This window comes from Peromyscus leucopus, chromosome 6, assembly GCF_004664715.2.
Source record: "Peromyscus leucopus breed LL Stock chromosome 6, UCI_PerLeu_2.1, whole genome shotgun sequence".
Lineage (NCBI taxonomy): Eukaryota > Metazoa > Chordata > Mammalia > Rodentia > Cricetidae > Peromyscus > Peromyscus leucopus.
Genome location: NC_051068.1, coordinates 18,203,519 through 18,221,547, shown reverse-complemented (window position 1 = coordinate 18,221,547; position 18,029 = coordinate 18,203,519). Strand labels below are relative to the sequence as shown.

General features: G+C 36.7%; 1 protein-coding gene across 1 annotated transcript in view; it reads right to left on the bottom strand.

The window, feature by feature from the left end:
- The window catches only part of Kiaa1109 (KIAA1109 ortholog), a 176,058-nt gene that overhangs the window by 32,965 nt on the left and 125,064 nt on the right, over nucleotides 1-18,029 (bottom strand). Inside the window, 9 exon segments of the mRNA XM_037206553.1 lie at nucleotides 1,521-1,774; nucleotides 4,466-4,528; nucleotides 5,039-5,129; nucleotides 6,020-6,129; nucleotides 12,559-12,682; nucleotides 14,487-14,617; nucleotides 14,809-15,009; nucleotides 15,870-16,096; nucleotides 17,199-17,258. Of these exon segments, the coding sequence (XP_037062448.1) occupies nucleotides 1,521-1,774; nucleotides 4,466-4,528; nucleotides 5,039-5,129; nucleotides 6,020-6,129; nucleotides 12,559-12,682; nucleotides 14,487-14,617; nucleotides 14,809-15,009; nucleotides 15,870-16,096; nucleotides 17,199-17,258 (1,261 nt within the window).

Below are 18,029 nucleotides of genomic sequence, written 5' to 3'. Positions count from 1 at the left end.
ACAAATAAAATAACTACATATTGTGTACACAGGAAGCAATTGTCTGACTCAGAAGTCTACTGTTAAAAAAGAAAATAGGGGCTGGAGAGATGGCTCAGCAGTTAAAAGCACTGCTTGCTCTTCCAGATGACCTTGGGTCAATTCCCAGCACCCACACATGGCAGCTCACAATCATGTGAAACTCTAGTTCCAGGGTATCTAATGCCTACTTCTGGCACCTTCAGGCACTTTACACATACATACAGGTAAAACATCATACACCTAAAATATAAAAATAAAAACAGAACTATATAAAGTAAAGAAACAAGTCAAAAAAGTGTTTTCCTAAAAGCCCAAGTACACTTTTGTATTTTAAGAACTACCAAAATAAATGGAAAATTTATTTGGAAAGGAAACCTGGACACACCATTGCAAAATTAGAGGCAACATCTCAAAAACCCTTAAAATGCCCAAGTATAGATAAACACTTAGAAAACAGAGCAATCCACACTGACAGTATTGAGAGGATTACAAACAACAAACACTAAATACTGATGCTGGAAGAAAAGGAAACAGATTTTCTTAGAAGAAATATTAATTCTTAGAATTCTATACTTAATCCAATAATCAAACCTGAGCACATTAAACTTATATATTTTTAAAAACTTTAAGACAGCAGATTTGAATTGTGACTCTTCTTAGGTTATTTGAAGCTATATTCCAGTAAGTGAAGAAATAGGCCAAAATACACTAATACAAAAGATTCCAAACCTAGTAGCTCCACCCTGGAGAAAGGGGAAAGAATCATCTTAGCTCCGTAGGAAGATGATGGGCACAGTGGAAACTCTTCTCTTATTGTCACAGCTGCAGTGCAGCTCTAAAGGTGGGTGGATTTTAAAGGTCCTTCTAACTTCTCATGAGGGCACATTCTCAGTAAGACTTCATACATACACACCTTTTATTTTATCAACACTATCTTATTTCATTTCTTTCAAGAATGATTTGAAATCTTCATCCACTGCTACATACTTCCCTTTACTATTTATTATTTTTCTCAACTAACGATACTTTTCAGTGTTTCCTTTTATTTTTATTAAGCCCAGGAGGAATATTGCTTTCACCTTTATTAAACCTATAACCTTATCTCTGTTTCCATTTTATTGACAGGTATTATCATGGAGAAATAACTGAAGTAATTTAAATAAACCCATTAAATTAAGAAGAAAACAGTACCATGTAAAGTTAAATTACATTAGAAATTATGAATATGTATCTTAGAATTACTCAAAAAATTAACACATTTTGGATAATTTATTATTGTTATGACTTTTTGAGACAGAGTCAAATGTAAAATGTAGCCCAGGCTGGAGTAGAGCTTGCTATATAGTCCAGGAGGATCTTAACTCCTGATCCCACTGCTGGAATTATAGGCATGTGACATCATGCTTGGCTTGCTAAATATTAGACTAGATAAAATGCCTTAGGTTTACGTCTAGATTCTGACATACCACCTGAAGATCTTAAAATAAAAGGTTACTCACGAGGGTTTCCTGTAAATATAGAATCTCTCCCTCTCACGATCTTCATCTTTTTCATCCTTCTCAGAGTCTTCACTAGTAGAAGATAGACTGTCGTCCCGTCGGCCATCTTCGGATTGGAAAGGAACACTTGGTGAAAAGCCTCCTGTGGCTTTGGGAGAGCTGAACACCGAACATGATCCTTCACTGTTTGATGAGTAATGTGATGGACCTTCAATAGTAACTGACAAAAGATCCAGTTCTGTCTCCTCTGGAAACTGATTACAAAAACAGTAAAGACAAATCAAATTTGTTTTTCAAGTTCTCTCTCAAAAAGAGAGAAACTAAAAATATGAAAGATATAAATCTAAACACTTGAGAATCTCTGAGTTGAATTTCCTCATTCTGAAGTGAAAGGCAGGTCAGACTCAGGAACATATGAAATGGCACACCAAGGAAGGAAACAGGTCAAACCACAGACAGTCACCACTGACACTTGAAAATCACAGTGAAATTGTACTTTAGAGGAACATAAAGGATCATATTTAATTAGTACACAATGAGTAGAAGCAGATTATGTAGAAAGAAAAAAAATCAAATATAAATCAGAATGGAAGAACAGCTCATGATGAGCACAGGGACTGTGAGTACAGATATTTCCTAGAGGAGTTTCTGGGGACAAATCTTTAAAATGAAACCTTCATGGATTGATGGAAGATGTGTAAATAGTTGAGTAATAAAACATGTATCAACTACTCAAAGCTAGCAATGTTGTATTTTAAGTAAATAACTTGTTTAAATACTGATCTCTAACTTGGGATTTTACTGGAGGCCACAGTTTTTAAAGTGTCCAAACACCAGCAAAGCTTGCTCTGCACTGATTTCAGTTTCTCAGCTAAAGAGTGCTGTTCCAGTGTCATCTGAAAATGGTTAGCCCAATACAGTGCAACTAGCAAGGTAATGTAATCTATTATTAAAGAGTAGATGCTACTGTAAGATTCATAGTAAAATCATATAATCACAACATCAAACATTTGTAGAAATCAGGTGTTCTTCACTTAAAAAAATGAAGGTGTCACAGAGTAAATAAAATTTTTAGAACATATCTCAATTTTTAAAGTTGATAAATTTCTATAAAAGATCTCTTTGCTTGATACTTATTTTATATGGAATCATACCTTTATAATCTATTTTTTAATTTATAACTGCCAAGTCTAATATCTAATCTCGTGTTATCTAACTTAAGATTTTTTTAAATATAAATGGGGTATACTATTATTTAAAAATAGGACTTAAATTACCTTCAATTATTTTTATATTTAATTTGTGTGTGCTGGGGGTGCAGTGGGGTGGGGTGGGTGGCAGCACACATGTGCCATGGGTAAATCTTTGTCAAACTTACTGTATCATTCATTTAAAAAAAAATTAAGCTGGGTGGTAGTGGCGTACACTTTTGATCCCAGCACGTAGGAGGCAGAGGCAGGAGGACCTGTGAGTTTGAGGCCAGCCTGGTCTAAAAGGTAAGCTTCAGGATAGCCAGGAATACACAGAGAAACCTTGTCTTGAAAAAAATAAACAAAAAAACAGTATGAGAAATATTAATTTTCTATTATGTGTATGTGTCTGAGCATATGTATATGCACCATATGTGTGCAGAATACAGAGGTCAGAAGAAGACATCAGATTCTCTGAAACTGGAGCTATATGGGTGGTGGTGAGGCACCATGTGGGTGCTGGGAACTGAACCCAGATCTTCTGCAAGAGTAGCAAGTGCTCTTAACTGCTGAGCCATGTTCCCAGCCCCTGTATTATATTCTAATTGCTTTGAGACCAAATACAGTTTGATTAAACACAGTATAACTATGGGATATATGTTGAGACTCAAGTCTGAAAGAATAAAGACAAGGAAACATATTTGGAGGGACTGCCAGTTTTCTTTTTTAAAAAGTTGAAATTTGAAAGAAAACTCTAGGCAAGATTAAATGTCTGGTATTGTATGTGGGACTTTATATAGATAAATGTGTGTGTGTACATATTTATAATATTGGTATTTAGTTTAATGACACATTCAGAGGAAAATTTGGCTTAAAATGTTAAGCATTGTGTAGAACATTTTCACACTCTCTGAATATAGCAACCAATTTTTAAATGAATCTTTATTTTTGGTGCTAGGGATCAAATTCAGGGTTTTATGCATGATGGCAACTATTCTACTAGTGAACAATATCTCTAGTCCTGTTTTGGTTTAAAGACTGGGCCTCACTAAGTTGCTCAGGCTGAGAACAGGAGCAGTGGTACATGACTATAATAAGAGCATTTGGAGGCAGAGGCAGAAGGATCGGGAGTTCAAGGCCATCTTTAGCGACATAGTGAGTTTAAAGTCAGCCTAGGCTACATGAGTCCCTGCCTGAAAAACGGAAACAAAAGTAGGTTATTCAGTCTGGCCTTGAGCTTCCTGTTCTTTTGCCTCAGCCTGTCAAGGAGCTGAAATTACAGGCATGCATATGTCCTCACATTTGGCTCTGAACATAACATTTAATAAACACTAGTGTATCACAGTGACTTCAAAGAATTGATAGTCAATGATCAATCAGTTTACTGTTTGGAGTTAGATTTGACTTGCATTTGAAGCACTTAACAAAGATTGTTGACTTAAAAAAGACCCACTTTGTAGTTAAATATAAGGAAAAAAGATTGATTTCAGGGTTAACAAATTGATAATAATTGATTTAGTAAATTGCAGTTTCAGAGTTTAAAATCTGGTTCAGTTGATTTGATAAGCTGATTAAAGTTCCTTACTTTTGAAGATCAAGTAAAATTAAACTACATGCAAATATAAAGCCAACAATCATAAATCTTTACATAAAGTATTTCTGAGGCCTCAGCTTAGCTTGAAAAGAAGACATTTTGAAGCAAATTTTCAGGGCAATTAGTTTTAAAGTAAAATTTTATGTTGTTTTCATAAGTACCTGAAAGTACCCTTCCCCTGGAGAGCTGGACTGTGGTGAACTTCCCCACACTGTATTTTTCAACTTAATTAAAATAATAAGAAAAGAAAATAAAACTCATGAAAAATAAAGACAATGTAAACAAATACTTCCTAAATAAACATTTTAACAAATTTTGAAGTGCTACAGTGTACAATTCTAAAGCTGGCCTTCCTTATGGATTCTACTATTTATACACTACATACATAAATACACTACATACATAAATACATAAATGAGTATGTATTTCACATTAACAAGTTTGTAAAGGACAGTTTAATGTGGGCCCTCATTTACTAAAAAAAAAAACTGCTCAACCAAACCACCCCATGTAAAAGCAAGCAGCTAAGGGCTTTTTACTGTACACACACTTGGTCTTCTGCAGGATTGCTAATATCAGCGTCTGCTTGCAGGTGGTACAGATACTTCAGCTATGACAACCCTCACTTTCATCGTAGGCAACAATTCATATTTTTAAACTGTATAATATTGTAAGTCTGCAATTTTTTTAAATATTTAGCAACAGGAATTTCTAACAAGTACTGTCTCTCTTACTGTATCCTGGATGTTAAAAGTTACTCTGGGTCCAGGAGATGCCGCATCCACACGGATTTCTGGGAGCTCATCAGTTTCTCCTATTCGAGAACTATAAGCAAAACGTAGTTATGAAACAAGCATAAATATGTAACACAAATATAAAATATAAAACACCAATAGTCTCATTTAAAAAACCCTTGGCTTTATAGAAATCTTATTAATATTAATAACATTAACATTCTATGTCTAAATATTGATCTCCTCAGATGATTTAATTTTTGGCATTCCATGTATTAACCTTCAATATCTGTGAAAAAGCCTTGATGTTTCAATTAACTTCACATTTTCTAAAACTAAACCATATAAAAAGGATTATGCTTTTTTATTTTTATATTTTTTTGGAGATAGGATCTCACGTGTCCCAGGCTAGCCTCAAAACCACTATGCAGCTGAGAGGGAATGTTCTTGAATTTCTAATCCCCTTGCCTGTTTGTTCTAAGAGCTACCAATACAAGGCATAAACCACCCAATTTATGTGGTACTAGGGAATGAACCCAGGGCTACATGTATGCCAGGCAAGCACTCTACCAACCGAGCTACAACACACCTCAGGAATTTATATATTTTATTTTTATAGTGCTGACTTAATACTAAAACAAGTTTTAATGTGCACAATCATCTTTTCTAAATTGACTATTTAGAAAGCAACCATCAGTATGCAAATTTTCTTTTCTTTGGATTATTTGTAAGCTTATACATAAATCATATCTAAATAAATTTGCTTTACTAAAACTTTCTTACTGCACTGTGGAATAAACATAGTAGAGCTTTCCTCAAACCAATGATGTATGACAGTAAGTAATTAGTGATTACTATTTTACTAATGAGGGTGATTTTTTTTACTATCCAATTGGAACACAGTATAAAAAAGTACTGAATCTTAGTTGGCTTGAAGTCAGCAATTTTATAGTTTGCCTCATTGGTTGAAATATGTATTACCTTGCTCTTTCCATTCTCTTAAGAGGTGGTCTTCCAGAAGCCGAAATGCTCTTTGATCGGCTGTAGCTTGGTTTGTAACCTAAACCCCACTTATCCTTGAGGGAAGCAGCCTAATAAAATGGTAAAGGAAAAAAAAAGTGACTCAAGGCAATTGTATACTGATGTGGTATTTCACTACAGCTAAAATAAAAATTATGTTAGTTCCTCTACCTCCAGGTAAGTTTCAATGACATTCAGCATAGATGAATCAAAGTGCCACAGCAATCAGCTATCCTGATGTCATAATATCACTTAGGAGGACTATACAATGGAAATAAGAGCCAATGGCTAACTCAACAGAAAAGGAAAAGATTAGGGAAAGGAAGAGGAGTACAGAAACAAGATGAGAATAAAGGAACTAATTAGAAGAAAAGAATGGAAAAAGAAAATGAGCAAAAATTCTGGGGAAAAGGTATGTATGTGTTGGGGAAGAGACCACTTTATCATTTCAAGGACCATTCTAATTGCACACCCCTGCTGCAGATCTCTACTTCACTGTAATAGAGGAAAGCAAGAGATGGGAACATTCAAATGTGCTGAGGTGCTGGGTGCTAAAAAGATTCTGATACAGCTGAGGACTCATGAAATGGTAGAGATTAAAGGGAAATGTTGAGTGAGACAAGCATTATGACTACAGATGAAATTTCAATGGTATCTTTAATCATCTCTATCAAGTTTTATTTTTAGAAATGTACTAACAAATAAACTACCTTAGAAACAGCACAGATGTATTATTTTACTTAGTGTATGATTTTAAATGTATAACTATGCACTGTCCCTTATCAAAGTCTGTTACTCTCAGAGAATAGCAATGTATAAATTAAAACGAATTTTATCTTTACATAATTTAGAGTAGAACTTGAAGAAGGTTCTCTGGGAGTTAGAGGTGACTGAGGGATCACATACAATTCCCCCCCCCCTACCCTTTAATGTATGATGTGCTATCAAATCTTCATTCTGGCAAAAAATAAAAAAGGAATCTTCTAATTAAAAAAATTCTCTTCTTTTGGAGTTTTTATTTAATTTTATATTTCTGGTTTCTAGTTCCACAGAAATCTGAGCATATAGAAATCAATAATCCTTCTTGAGCTGTAAGAGAAGGACAAAAGGCTGCCCTAAGGATTTAGAAAAGCAGGTAAACACAGGAGTTTCAGCTAGTAAGAACAGAATTCACAAGTAGAGAATGCCATAAGGACAGTGCTGGGTAGGGAAACCTAAAGCTCAGTGCAAACCAGTCTGACAGTTAAAAATGCTACCTGGTAAAAAGTGAGATTTTTTTCCTCAGGAGTTTGACAAGATTCCTTCAATAAATACCAGAAAAAGAAGCTCTTCAAGCTTTCAGTAAAAGGAAGGGGGAAAGGAATGTTTTGAAAGTCACCAGAGTATAGTTGTACTGAGGATGGCAAATTTTCACATGTGCAAGTCTCTTATTTAAAATGTGTTAGTACTTGTATATAACCAACTTCTTGTATAGTCTGAATGTCTAGGTTACTTATAATACCTAGTATGATAACAAACACAAGGTAAACAGTTGTTACAGTATGTTGTTTAGGGAACAACAAGGAAAAAGTCAGTACATGTTCAGTACTGAATACTTTTGATCTGTGGCTGACTGAGTTCAGGAATGTGGAACCCACAAATACAAAGTGGCAACTGCGAAGTTTTTGTGTGGCCTGTCCTTGATAGAAATAAGCTACCAAGAACCCAACCTGATCTGAGTGATATTATCATCGCATACCAAACAAAGAAATGAGGTCTAATCAGCAATACCCAACAATTCCACACTGGGGAGGGTAAAGAAAGGACAAATGTCTGTAAAGTCAAAGATCTAATCACAAGTCACTGTAGCACTGCAACCCTGAAGGAAGTTTCACAGCAGTTTCTCTCACCTGGTACATCATGTGTAGCTATCAAGAAAGAAAATTACAAAACATACTAAAGGCAAAATTGAAGTAAGATTTGAAGACAAAAAAAAAAGTCAGGAGCAAGCATGACAAGAGTGCTGGAACCAGCAGATTAGAATATTAAAGGCAGTTTTAATTAGCATGTTATGGTCCTCATGGATAAAAAGAAAGACCGTAAGAACAGCTGGACAATATAACCAGAAGTGGACATTCTAAGAAGGAACAACAACAACAACAACAACAAAACAGTAGAGATAAATACACTAACAGAAATGATCATTTGATGAACTTATTAACAGGCTGGACATACTGAGGAAAGAATCACACTGAGATTGAAACAGATTCACAGAAACTTCAGAAAGTGAAAAGTAAAGACAACAGAGAGCAAACCAAACCAACCAACCAACCAACCAACCAAACAAACAAACAAACAAAAACTCAAACAAGATCCCAAGAGAATATCTATGACTTGAGGGAAAACTACAAAATGCATAGAGATGTACAATGGCAATACCAGAGGGAGAGAGAAGAGAGCATTGGCCTCTACAATCAGAGTTCTCTGTGGACTGGGGCAGTCAGGGACGGCACCTGAGGGGAGGTGACCTCATTCTAGTATCTCCTCCATTATGGGTGGCTGATCTACACTCCTAGTGGACGCTCTTCCCTGTTGCTTAGCCATCAAACCACTCAATGGCTCTAACTCTGTAACTGAACTGTCAGTGACTGAGATTTCTTTAGCAATGTAAGATATCAAACCACAGATACAAAAAAAGTGAGGAACCAAATAGTATAAATACCAAGAAAACTACACATAAGCACACAGTTTTCAAGCAACAAAAAGATCAATATAAAAAAAATCCCCTTAAAAAAAAACCTGAGTATCTCAATCACTGAGAAACAAAGAATAAAAATGACAGCCAGCTTCTCCTAAAAAAAAAAAAAATCAAGCCAGTAAGAAAAGAGTGAAGAGCAAGAAAATGGCCCACAGAATCAACTAACAAGGGCCCATAGACACTGAACTGGCAATCAGGGGCCTGCATGGGTCTGACCTAGGTCCTCTACATATGTTATGGTTGTGCAGCATGGTGTTCTTATGGGACTCCTAACAGTGGGAGCAGGGGCTGCTTCTGACTCTTTTGCCTGCTGTTGGGACCCTTTCCCTCCTACAGAGTTGCCTTATTCAGCCTTAATATGAGGGGACGTGCCTAGTCTTATTGCAACAGGATATGCCATGTTTGGGTGATATCTCTGAGAGGCCTTGTCCTTTTCTGAAGGGAAACAGAGGAGCAGTGGATCTGAGGGTTGGGGTTTGGAGGATAGGAGAGAGGGGAAACTGTGGTCAGAATGGAATACATAGAAAGTGAAGAAAACACTTAAAGTGTTGAGAAAACAAAACCTCCAAACAATCTAGAGTTCTACAAGAAACTACTACCCTTCATAGGTGAAGGAAAAGTAAAACTTCCTCAGGCAAACAAAAAATAAGGAACTGTTGTCTACAGAATTACTTTGCAAGAAAGTCTAAGAGTTCTACAGAGATGGAAAGTGATACAGGCTGGAAACATGGATCTCTATAAGGAAGACCATCAAAGAATCAAGTGAAGGTAAATAAAAACTCATTTTTCTATTCTTAATTGATCTAACAGATAATTTGTTCAAAATAAGTAACACTAATGCTGTGTTATGTGTGCTTACATATATTACAATATAAGTATGCTTACATAGTACTTATACACACATTTACTTATATTACATATCTTAAGTATATACATCATCACACTCATATCCATGCTTACACGTAAGAAATTAATGACCATCATGGCAAGAGGGATTACTTTATTGCTATAGGTACTCGTGTTACATATGTAGTAGAGTGTTATCGGAAAGCAGACTTGGATTTAGTTGTACATGTGTATCGTAGACTTAAAAACCACCACTATAGTATATTAAACTATAACCACTTTTAAAGAAAAGGGAATCATATAAAATGTTCAGTTAAAACTATAAAAGACAGAAAAAACAAAACAAAACAAAAACAAAAACTAGAAGACAAAGGCATGAATAGAGAACAAAAGCAGGTAGATGTTTAATCCAATATTATCAATAATAGTTTGAACATCAATGGTTTAAACTATGCAAGACAAAAACTAACAAAATTGCAAAGTAAAATGGATGGTTTCACTATCATAGTTGGAGACCTTTTATCAGAAATGGACAGACCCAGTGCACACAGAAAATTCCTATGTAGGAACTCATGAACTTTAGACCAACAGCTGTGGAACCTGCATGGGACTGGACTAGGTTCTCTGCATACAGGAGAGTTGCTTGGTCTGTTTGAGGGGCCCCTGGCAATGGAATTAGGATCTATCCCTGGTGCACGAGCTGGCTTTCTGGAACCCACTGCCTATGGTGGGATGCCTTGCTTAGCCTTGATGCAGGGAGGAGGGTCTTGGTCCTGTCTCAACTGAATGTACCAGGCCTTGCTGATTCCTCATGGGAGCCCTTACCCTTTTGGAGGAGAAGATGGGGGTGGGTGGGTAGAGGGGAAGGGAGGGAAAGCTGGAGAGGAGCAGGAGAAGGGATGAAAAGGGGATCTGTGGTGGGTATATAAAATAAATGAAAAAAAATTCTTAAATAAAAAAAAAAAACAAAACAAAACAAAAACTAAGTAATCTCCAATTGTGAGGAGCTTTCTTTTGTGCATGTAGGCTAAAAGTCAATGTCAGGTGTTTTCTTACTTCTTGAGGCAGGGTCCCTTAGGAAACCTGTTTTACCAACTGGGTAGACTGGCTGGCTAGCAAGTCTCCACCTGCCCAGTGGTTGGGGTAAGTTCAGGAGCACAGTGCCATACCTGTTTTTTTAAGTAGGTAGTGGAGACCTGAACTCAGGTGTTTATGCTTGGGTAGCAAATTCACTTTATCCACTAAACCATCTCCCTAGCTCTGAGGGGAGTGGTTTTAATTGGGTAATGGGAAAAAATACAGAAAACTGTACAGCTAACATATTAAGTAGCCAAAAACTTCAAACTTACCCATTAAGACAGAAACAAGACAAGAGATCCCCTTTGAATCTAGAATATCCCCCAAAGGCACATGTTGAAAGGCTTTGTTCCAGCCCACAACAGAACTAGGAGGTAGTTGATACTTTAAGAGGTGAAACATAGTTGGCAAGTTAGGTAACTGTGAGCATGACATGGATACTGAGACCCTCGTGTGGCTGTTTCTGCTTTCCTTCCACCCTTCATGATCCTCCCACCCCAATCTGTACCTCTCTTCCTGGCTACTGTGAAATGAACCATCTCTGCTATATCTCCTATCACAGTACTACCATAAACACAAAACAACAGGGTCAAATGTCATAGACTGAAGCCGTGAGCCAAATTCCATCTTTCCTTCTCTTCTGTTGATCATTTCAGGCATTTTATCAGAGTACAGGAAAGTCAACTAACAAATTCCCTCTCACCACTCCTTTTCAACACTGCCCTAAAAGGAATACAGATTAGGAAAGAAGAATTGAAGCTTCCTCTGCTCCAAGATGTAATACAAATTGTCTATGTAGGAAATACAGAATTGATAAAAGTTGTCCTTGAACTTATAAACAAATATATCAAGATTACAGGTTATAAAATTGATATATAAATGTCATTTTGCTTTCCTAAATACCTGCAATGAACAAAAAAAATGTGAAATTTGGAACATAATGTAATTTATACTTGTCCAACCAAAAGTAAAATATTTAAGTATATATCTTATAAAATGTGTACAAGAACTATTATATGAAGAAAACTATAAAAATGATGACAGAAATCAAACAACTTAAAAACTGGAGACATTCAGTATTGTCAAGTATAATACTGTTTAAGGATAAGGAATAAGAAGGGAGCATAGTGTGTTTTTAGGGCAGTGAAATTATTGTATACATTACATCAAAGAATAAGTTTGTCCTAAACCACTCAGCCTTGGGAATTGTGTACATGTAGGTGCATCAGCTGTGGCAAGTGCAATCCTCTCAAGGAGAATATTAACAGTGGCTGGTACAATATATGTGTGCAGGGAAATCTCTGTACATTCTTCAGAATTTTGTTAGAAACTTAAAGTTGCTCTTAAAATTGTGTTTTATTAAAGAAATAAAGCAGGAAAGAGAGAAATTGTAGCTTAGAGGTAAATACTGAAAAATTGGAAGCAAAAGCATGGTAAAAGATTGCACATTTCTGAGAGCACACATTAGAGGTTAAAAAGCCAGTGAGTTCATGAATGACAGAAACACCACAGTGGCTTGGGCCAAACTGTAGAGTTCCATTGCCTGGCTTTGAAACTTGATTCCATAAGCACTGCTGGCTATATAAACTTGGTCAAATTACTTGACCTCTCTGGGCCTGTTTTCTCATTTTTAAAATGGAAGAAAAGGCTACTTCATAGAATTATTGTGGACATTTATGGTTGGTCAAATGTTAAGCATTTTAAAGAGTTTCTGGTACACAGGTCTGATTTTCAGAAACCAGGTGGTATTATTACCAGCATAAACAAGAACATATTATCACTGTTAGGTGTCAAAAAGTAAGCATTTAAAAATAATCTGAAATTTTTAACATGTACTCACTCGCATACTGGACCTCCGTAACTTTTTACGAACATCTCTTCGGATGTCATTCACAGCCACAGACTCCAGCTGTTGGTAACGCTGAATTTCCTGGTTTATGGTTCCTTCACTTGCACCTAATTTTCTAAAGGAAAACAAAACAAAACCCAAAGAAAAAGAAAATCAAAACAACAACAACAACAACAACAACAAAAAAAAAACCCCACCAAAATAAAGAGAGGTTATTGTAAAGAAGAAAGTAAGCTGGGCGATGGTGGCGCATGCCTTTAATCCCAGCACTCAGGAGGCAGAGCCAGGCGGATCTCTGTGAGTTCGAGGCCAGCCTGGGCTACCAAGTGAGCTCCAGGAAAGGCGCAAAGCTACACAGAGAAACCCTGTCTCGAGAAAAAAAAAAAAAAAAAAAAAAAAGAAGAAGAAAGTAAAACTGATTTTTAACTACTCATTTTCAGTTCTCTCGCTTGTAGGGAAGCAAAGGACAATATCTGAATGGGTACACCGGCAACTTTAACACTAATATCTGGAAAGTTAAAAAGACCCACTTGTTGTGGGATATTTGTACACTGTGTGAAGATATATTTGTTGTGAATGGTATAATAAAAAGTTGAACAGCTAATAGCTAGGCCGGAGGTATAAGTGAGATTTCCAGGGAGAGAAAGGGAGAGGGAGGAAGAATTGAGGCCAGTGAGATGCCAGTGTGACTCTAAAGAAGTTGGATATATGGTACAGATCAGAGGTAACTGAGCCACTAGGCAGAACGCAGATTAAAAAATATGTGTTAATTAAATTATAAGAGCTAGTTGGGGAAAAGCTAAGCTAAGGCCAAGCTTTCACAATTAATAATAAGTCTCCATGTCATTATTTGTGAGCTGGCAGCCCAAAGAAAAATCCGTCTATACCCACTAACATCTGAGGAAAGGCTTTTACACTCTCTATCCATTGATATAGCAAAAGGTGCTAGTAATCTCATGCAAACCAAACACTCACTCTGCAGAAAAATGTATATATGATTTTGGAAGACTAATATATTTTGCCTCAAGTAATTTTTCTCCCTGAGGATAAAACTCAAATTGATGGAAAATATGAATCATTACACAATAATTTATAGACGAGTTCTAAGGTCTTTCACTTTTCAAAATTCCCGTATTTGTGGGAAGTCCTGATTGAACAACAACAACAAACTCCCCATAGGTATAAGTATTTGAAGATTAGGAAAGAGGAAGCATGGCCAACAACTTTGAGAAAATCAAAGTTTCAAAGTTTAGCAAGAACAATATTTATCCTTGCACAGAAGGTACTAAGTAAAATTACAATACATTAGGCAAAAAAAAAAAAAAAAAAAAAAAAAAAAAAGGTTACTGATGCGTACTGCCTTACCTCTATGTGTGTCCTAAAGAACTGTTAATATCAACAGGCAAGACTTAACAAAAAGCCCCAAGACTTTGAATTCATATTTATACAAGTAAAAACCTCAGTTTTTTACTCTGAGATAGTTTTCTCATCAGTACATTTGGAAAATGCTATTTAACTTCACAACTATACTGTGAGGTTCACTGTGAGACAGCATGTCACACCAGAACAGGCACCCATAAATGCTGATTCTTAACTCCTCAAAAAAACTTTCAGAAATAAGGTTAGCAAACCAATAAACATACTCAACTATGTACATAAATACATGCAAGCACAGACATGCACATAGAGTTGTGTATATGTGATATAAAGTAAGCCATTCACTTCAGAGAGATGAGGAGCTGTGAAGACAAAACTAAGATTCCAAGCTTAACTTTATTATTAATGAGCTCAGAAAAATTACTGTACTTCTTGGAGCACTGATTACTTCAGTGATAAACTAAAAGGTTTCCTTTATCTTTAGCATCCTATTTTTCTATTACTACAGAATGCTACATTAAGTTAAAAAACCAATGACATACTTAAGATCATCTATTACTTTGGCCTGTTCGTTCAGTTCTCTGATGTCCACTAAACGCTTTACAATCTTTCTTCCTCTGGGTTCTCCCGGCTGGGTAGAAGATGTTCCTTGTCGTCGATAATCTATAGCTTCCTAAAACATTGAAAGTATATATGTTAATACCACTTTCAGTTCATACAGACAATCTATACTACAAAATTAATGCCTCAGATCAAAGAAAGCATGCAAGGAATCAAACCCATCTACAGCAAGTAAGCTGATTGCAGGTCTCCACTGATTCAAATCCCCTCATTTCGTAAGAAACCTATTGAGTTGCTACCTACGTTTCCCCATGAGTGTGCTCTGCACGCTTTCAAATGGGACTGGCTAGACTGAGGGGAGCCCCGCATCTCTGAATCACACAGATACTCTGCAGGAACAGAATAGCGCTGATTTGGGGGAGCCAGGCCTAGTAGGTGATTTACAAGTCGCTGCCCAAAGGTGAGTTTGTGGCCATCTCCACTTACTGTACTTCCATCTGAACTCTAAATAATAAACAGTATTATTAATTTAAAATTACTTTAAAAGACAAAACTATTTCATGATACAACAGATATATTTAAAAATCTCTTTACAAATCAAAACCAGGATGAAATCCGAAAGTCACTTTCTTTTTGACTACTAAATAACTTGATACTACAGTAAGCAGTAGAGCTGGAAAAACACATTTTAAATGTATATGTCACAGTGTAAGCACTCTGCTTTTAAAAGACTTATTTATAGAACTCTTTCCTTGGCCGGCGGTGGTGGCACATGCCTTTAATCCCAGCACTCGGGAGGCAGAGGCAGGCGGATCTCTGTGAGTTCGAGGCCAGCCTGGGCTACCAAGTGAGTTCCAGAAAAGCGCAAAGCTACACAAGAGAAACCCTGTCTCGAAAAACAAAAACAAAAACAAAACAAAACAAAAAAAACCCTCTTTCCTGAGCTATGGTTTACAAACCATAATACCCATCCATTTAGCATGTACACTCCATGGTTTTAGTCTATCTAGAACTCTACAGTCACCACCACACTCTCAGCATTACCCAGAAAAGCACCCTTCTTTGTCACAGGCCTTTCCATCTCTGTTCTCAAACCTCATCACCCAACCAGACTGAGGACCCACTGATCTACTTTCTATGCTTTGATTTATCTTACTCCACTTTCAATGTTATTACATTACATTAAGGTTAAGGCACATTTCATAATGGCATTATTATGAAATACACAACAGCACTGTAAAATGCAGACCCAGAAACCACCACCTTCTTCCCTGCCTCCACAAATAGCAACCACAACATACAAAATAACACTGAATTATCAGGTATTTGTTTCAAGAAAACCAGTCTTGAAATTCTGCACTTACATTATGGATTGTGGGAGACATAGTATCAACTTCATCTTCATCTGATAGGTCAGCTATGTTTACTGAATTGAGGTCAGCAATGTCATCTATGTCTTCCTCTCCTGTCAGTGTTGTAAGAGTGTTGCCCAGAGCATTAAGCCTTTTGCCAATGTTAGGGTCCATGTGGACATCAATCCCACACATTTTCCACAATACATTGAGAGTCCATGTTCCAGCACTACTACTTTCTGTTTAAATAAAGAAGTGGTATTAAAAAAATCCTAGGAATAGGAGTATAAGAAATTCTGAATTGTATGCTGGCCTTTCTGAAACACCAGACAGTGAACTGGTTTCCAAGTATACAGTGTGCATCTACCTCTTCTGTATAAATAGCATGGCTCTTTATCTCAAGGGCTACATGTTCCCTCTGAGCTCAACAGCTCTCCCTGCCCATGAGACTAGCATGAACCATTATAAACTCATCCATCAGCTACAAGTAACTAAATAACTGGTCAAAGTAAACATCAAAACTAAAAAAACAAAAATCTTTCTCTGTACTTAAGGTTGGTCTATTTTAAATGAGAGTGGAAATGAGGCCATGAGCTCTTTCCATCCATGTGATGTCATCAATTAAAGCAAAGCAAACAAACAAAAAAGGATCCAAAATAAAAGAAGCAGTGAGAGAGGAACAAAAGCCAGAGTTGAACAGGCCCTGGTGACAGTTAGATACTGGTTCCAGTTGTCCCCTCCCTTCCCTGACACAGCATTCTTAAATTTAACATCATCTTCAAATATCCTGGGACAAGACCTTGCTTCTTGTTAAGCAGGACTGAGTAGGCTGTATAAACAGACAGTCCTGGTAAAGACACGTGTCTTCTCCCAAAAGGTAAGTTTGCTCAGTCTCTAGCCTCCTAGCAGGGCTGCCGGAAACTGTCTTTTAACTTTTTAATCCTTTGTTGCTGGGGATGGCAGGTACCTCTTGAGATAGCTATTCAGGATGAACACTAAGGGTAAAGTTGGAAGAGTGTCAAGGAATATCGAGAAAAGAAAAGATCACTAGAAACATTACTGGCTTCGATCAGTCTATGCCTCTCAATAGCCTAAATAATAGTTGACCCTGTAATCTTTTTAGCTGAGACACTCCCACATTCCCACAAGTTACTGTCCAACTGTTTTCCTATGCCTTACTGTCTTGAGGTATTCCTTTGATATATCACCATTTGATTTCTTGCTAAAAATATTTAATAGCCTCCCTATCCATCAACAAATCAACTCCTGAATTTGGCATTTGAGATTTCCTATCTTATTTTCACCTAACTCTGTTTTAGTCAAAATAAACAGTGAACCTACCAGCTGCAGCTTGCCCTGTAGTCCTTGAACAAACTTCATAGGTGCCATCTGGAACTACACCTGCACAAGAATGACCCCAATACAATTGTCAATAAAAATATGCTTGTACTTAAACGCAATACCACATGTTTTCTCCCAAAGACAATTGCCTAAATGTAAACAGGATTTTTAGTTCTGCTATGCTTCAATTCCTACCCACAAAAGGAGAATCTTTGGACTCAGCCCTGTTCTACAAAGTGTAGCATTTTATTTTATGATTTTAGCAACTTACCTAGAGTTTTGGCTTTACTTGTAACATGTAGTTATTAGAATCACACTACTTGGTCACTTCTAGATGGTTTTCTACCAACCTCTAGGATTCTATGATAATTTGTGCACGCGCGTGCGCGCACACACACACACACACACACACACATTGTTGTTGCTGGTTTTGTTTTTTGATGACAGGCTCTTGCTATGCAGCTTGGCTTGACCTTGAACTCACAATCCAGTTTCAGACTTCCGAGTACCAGGATTACAGAGGAGGCACTAAACTTTGGTGAGAATAATTTTTAAATTAAAAAAATTTTACATTTCTTTATTATGTGTGTGAGCATGTGCAAGTGCAAGTAAAGAGCAGGAGTTAGTTCTCTCTCCTCCTACCCTGTGGGTGCAGGAGATTGAACTAACCTTAGTGGCAAGTGCCTTTACTGGCTGAGCCATCTGGACAGCCCCATGTATGAATATTTTAAGAATGGAAGTCATTGAAAAAGAATTGACAATTTAGAATTACCATACTAGGTTAGAAATAATCTGTCACTTTTGTCATCTCTTTGCCAATTTGTCAATCTC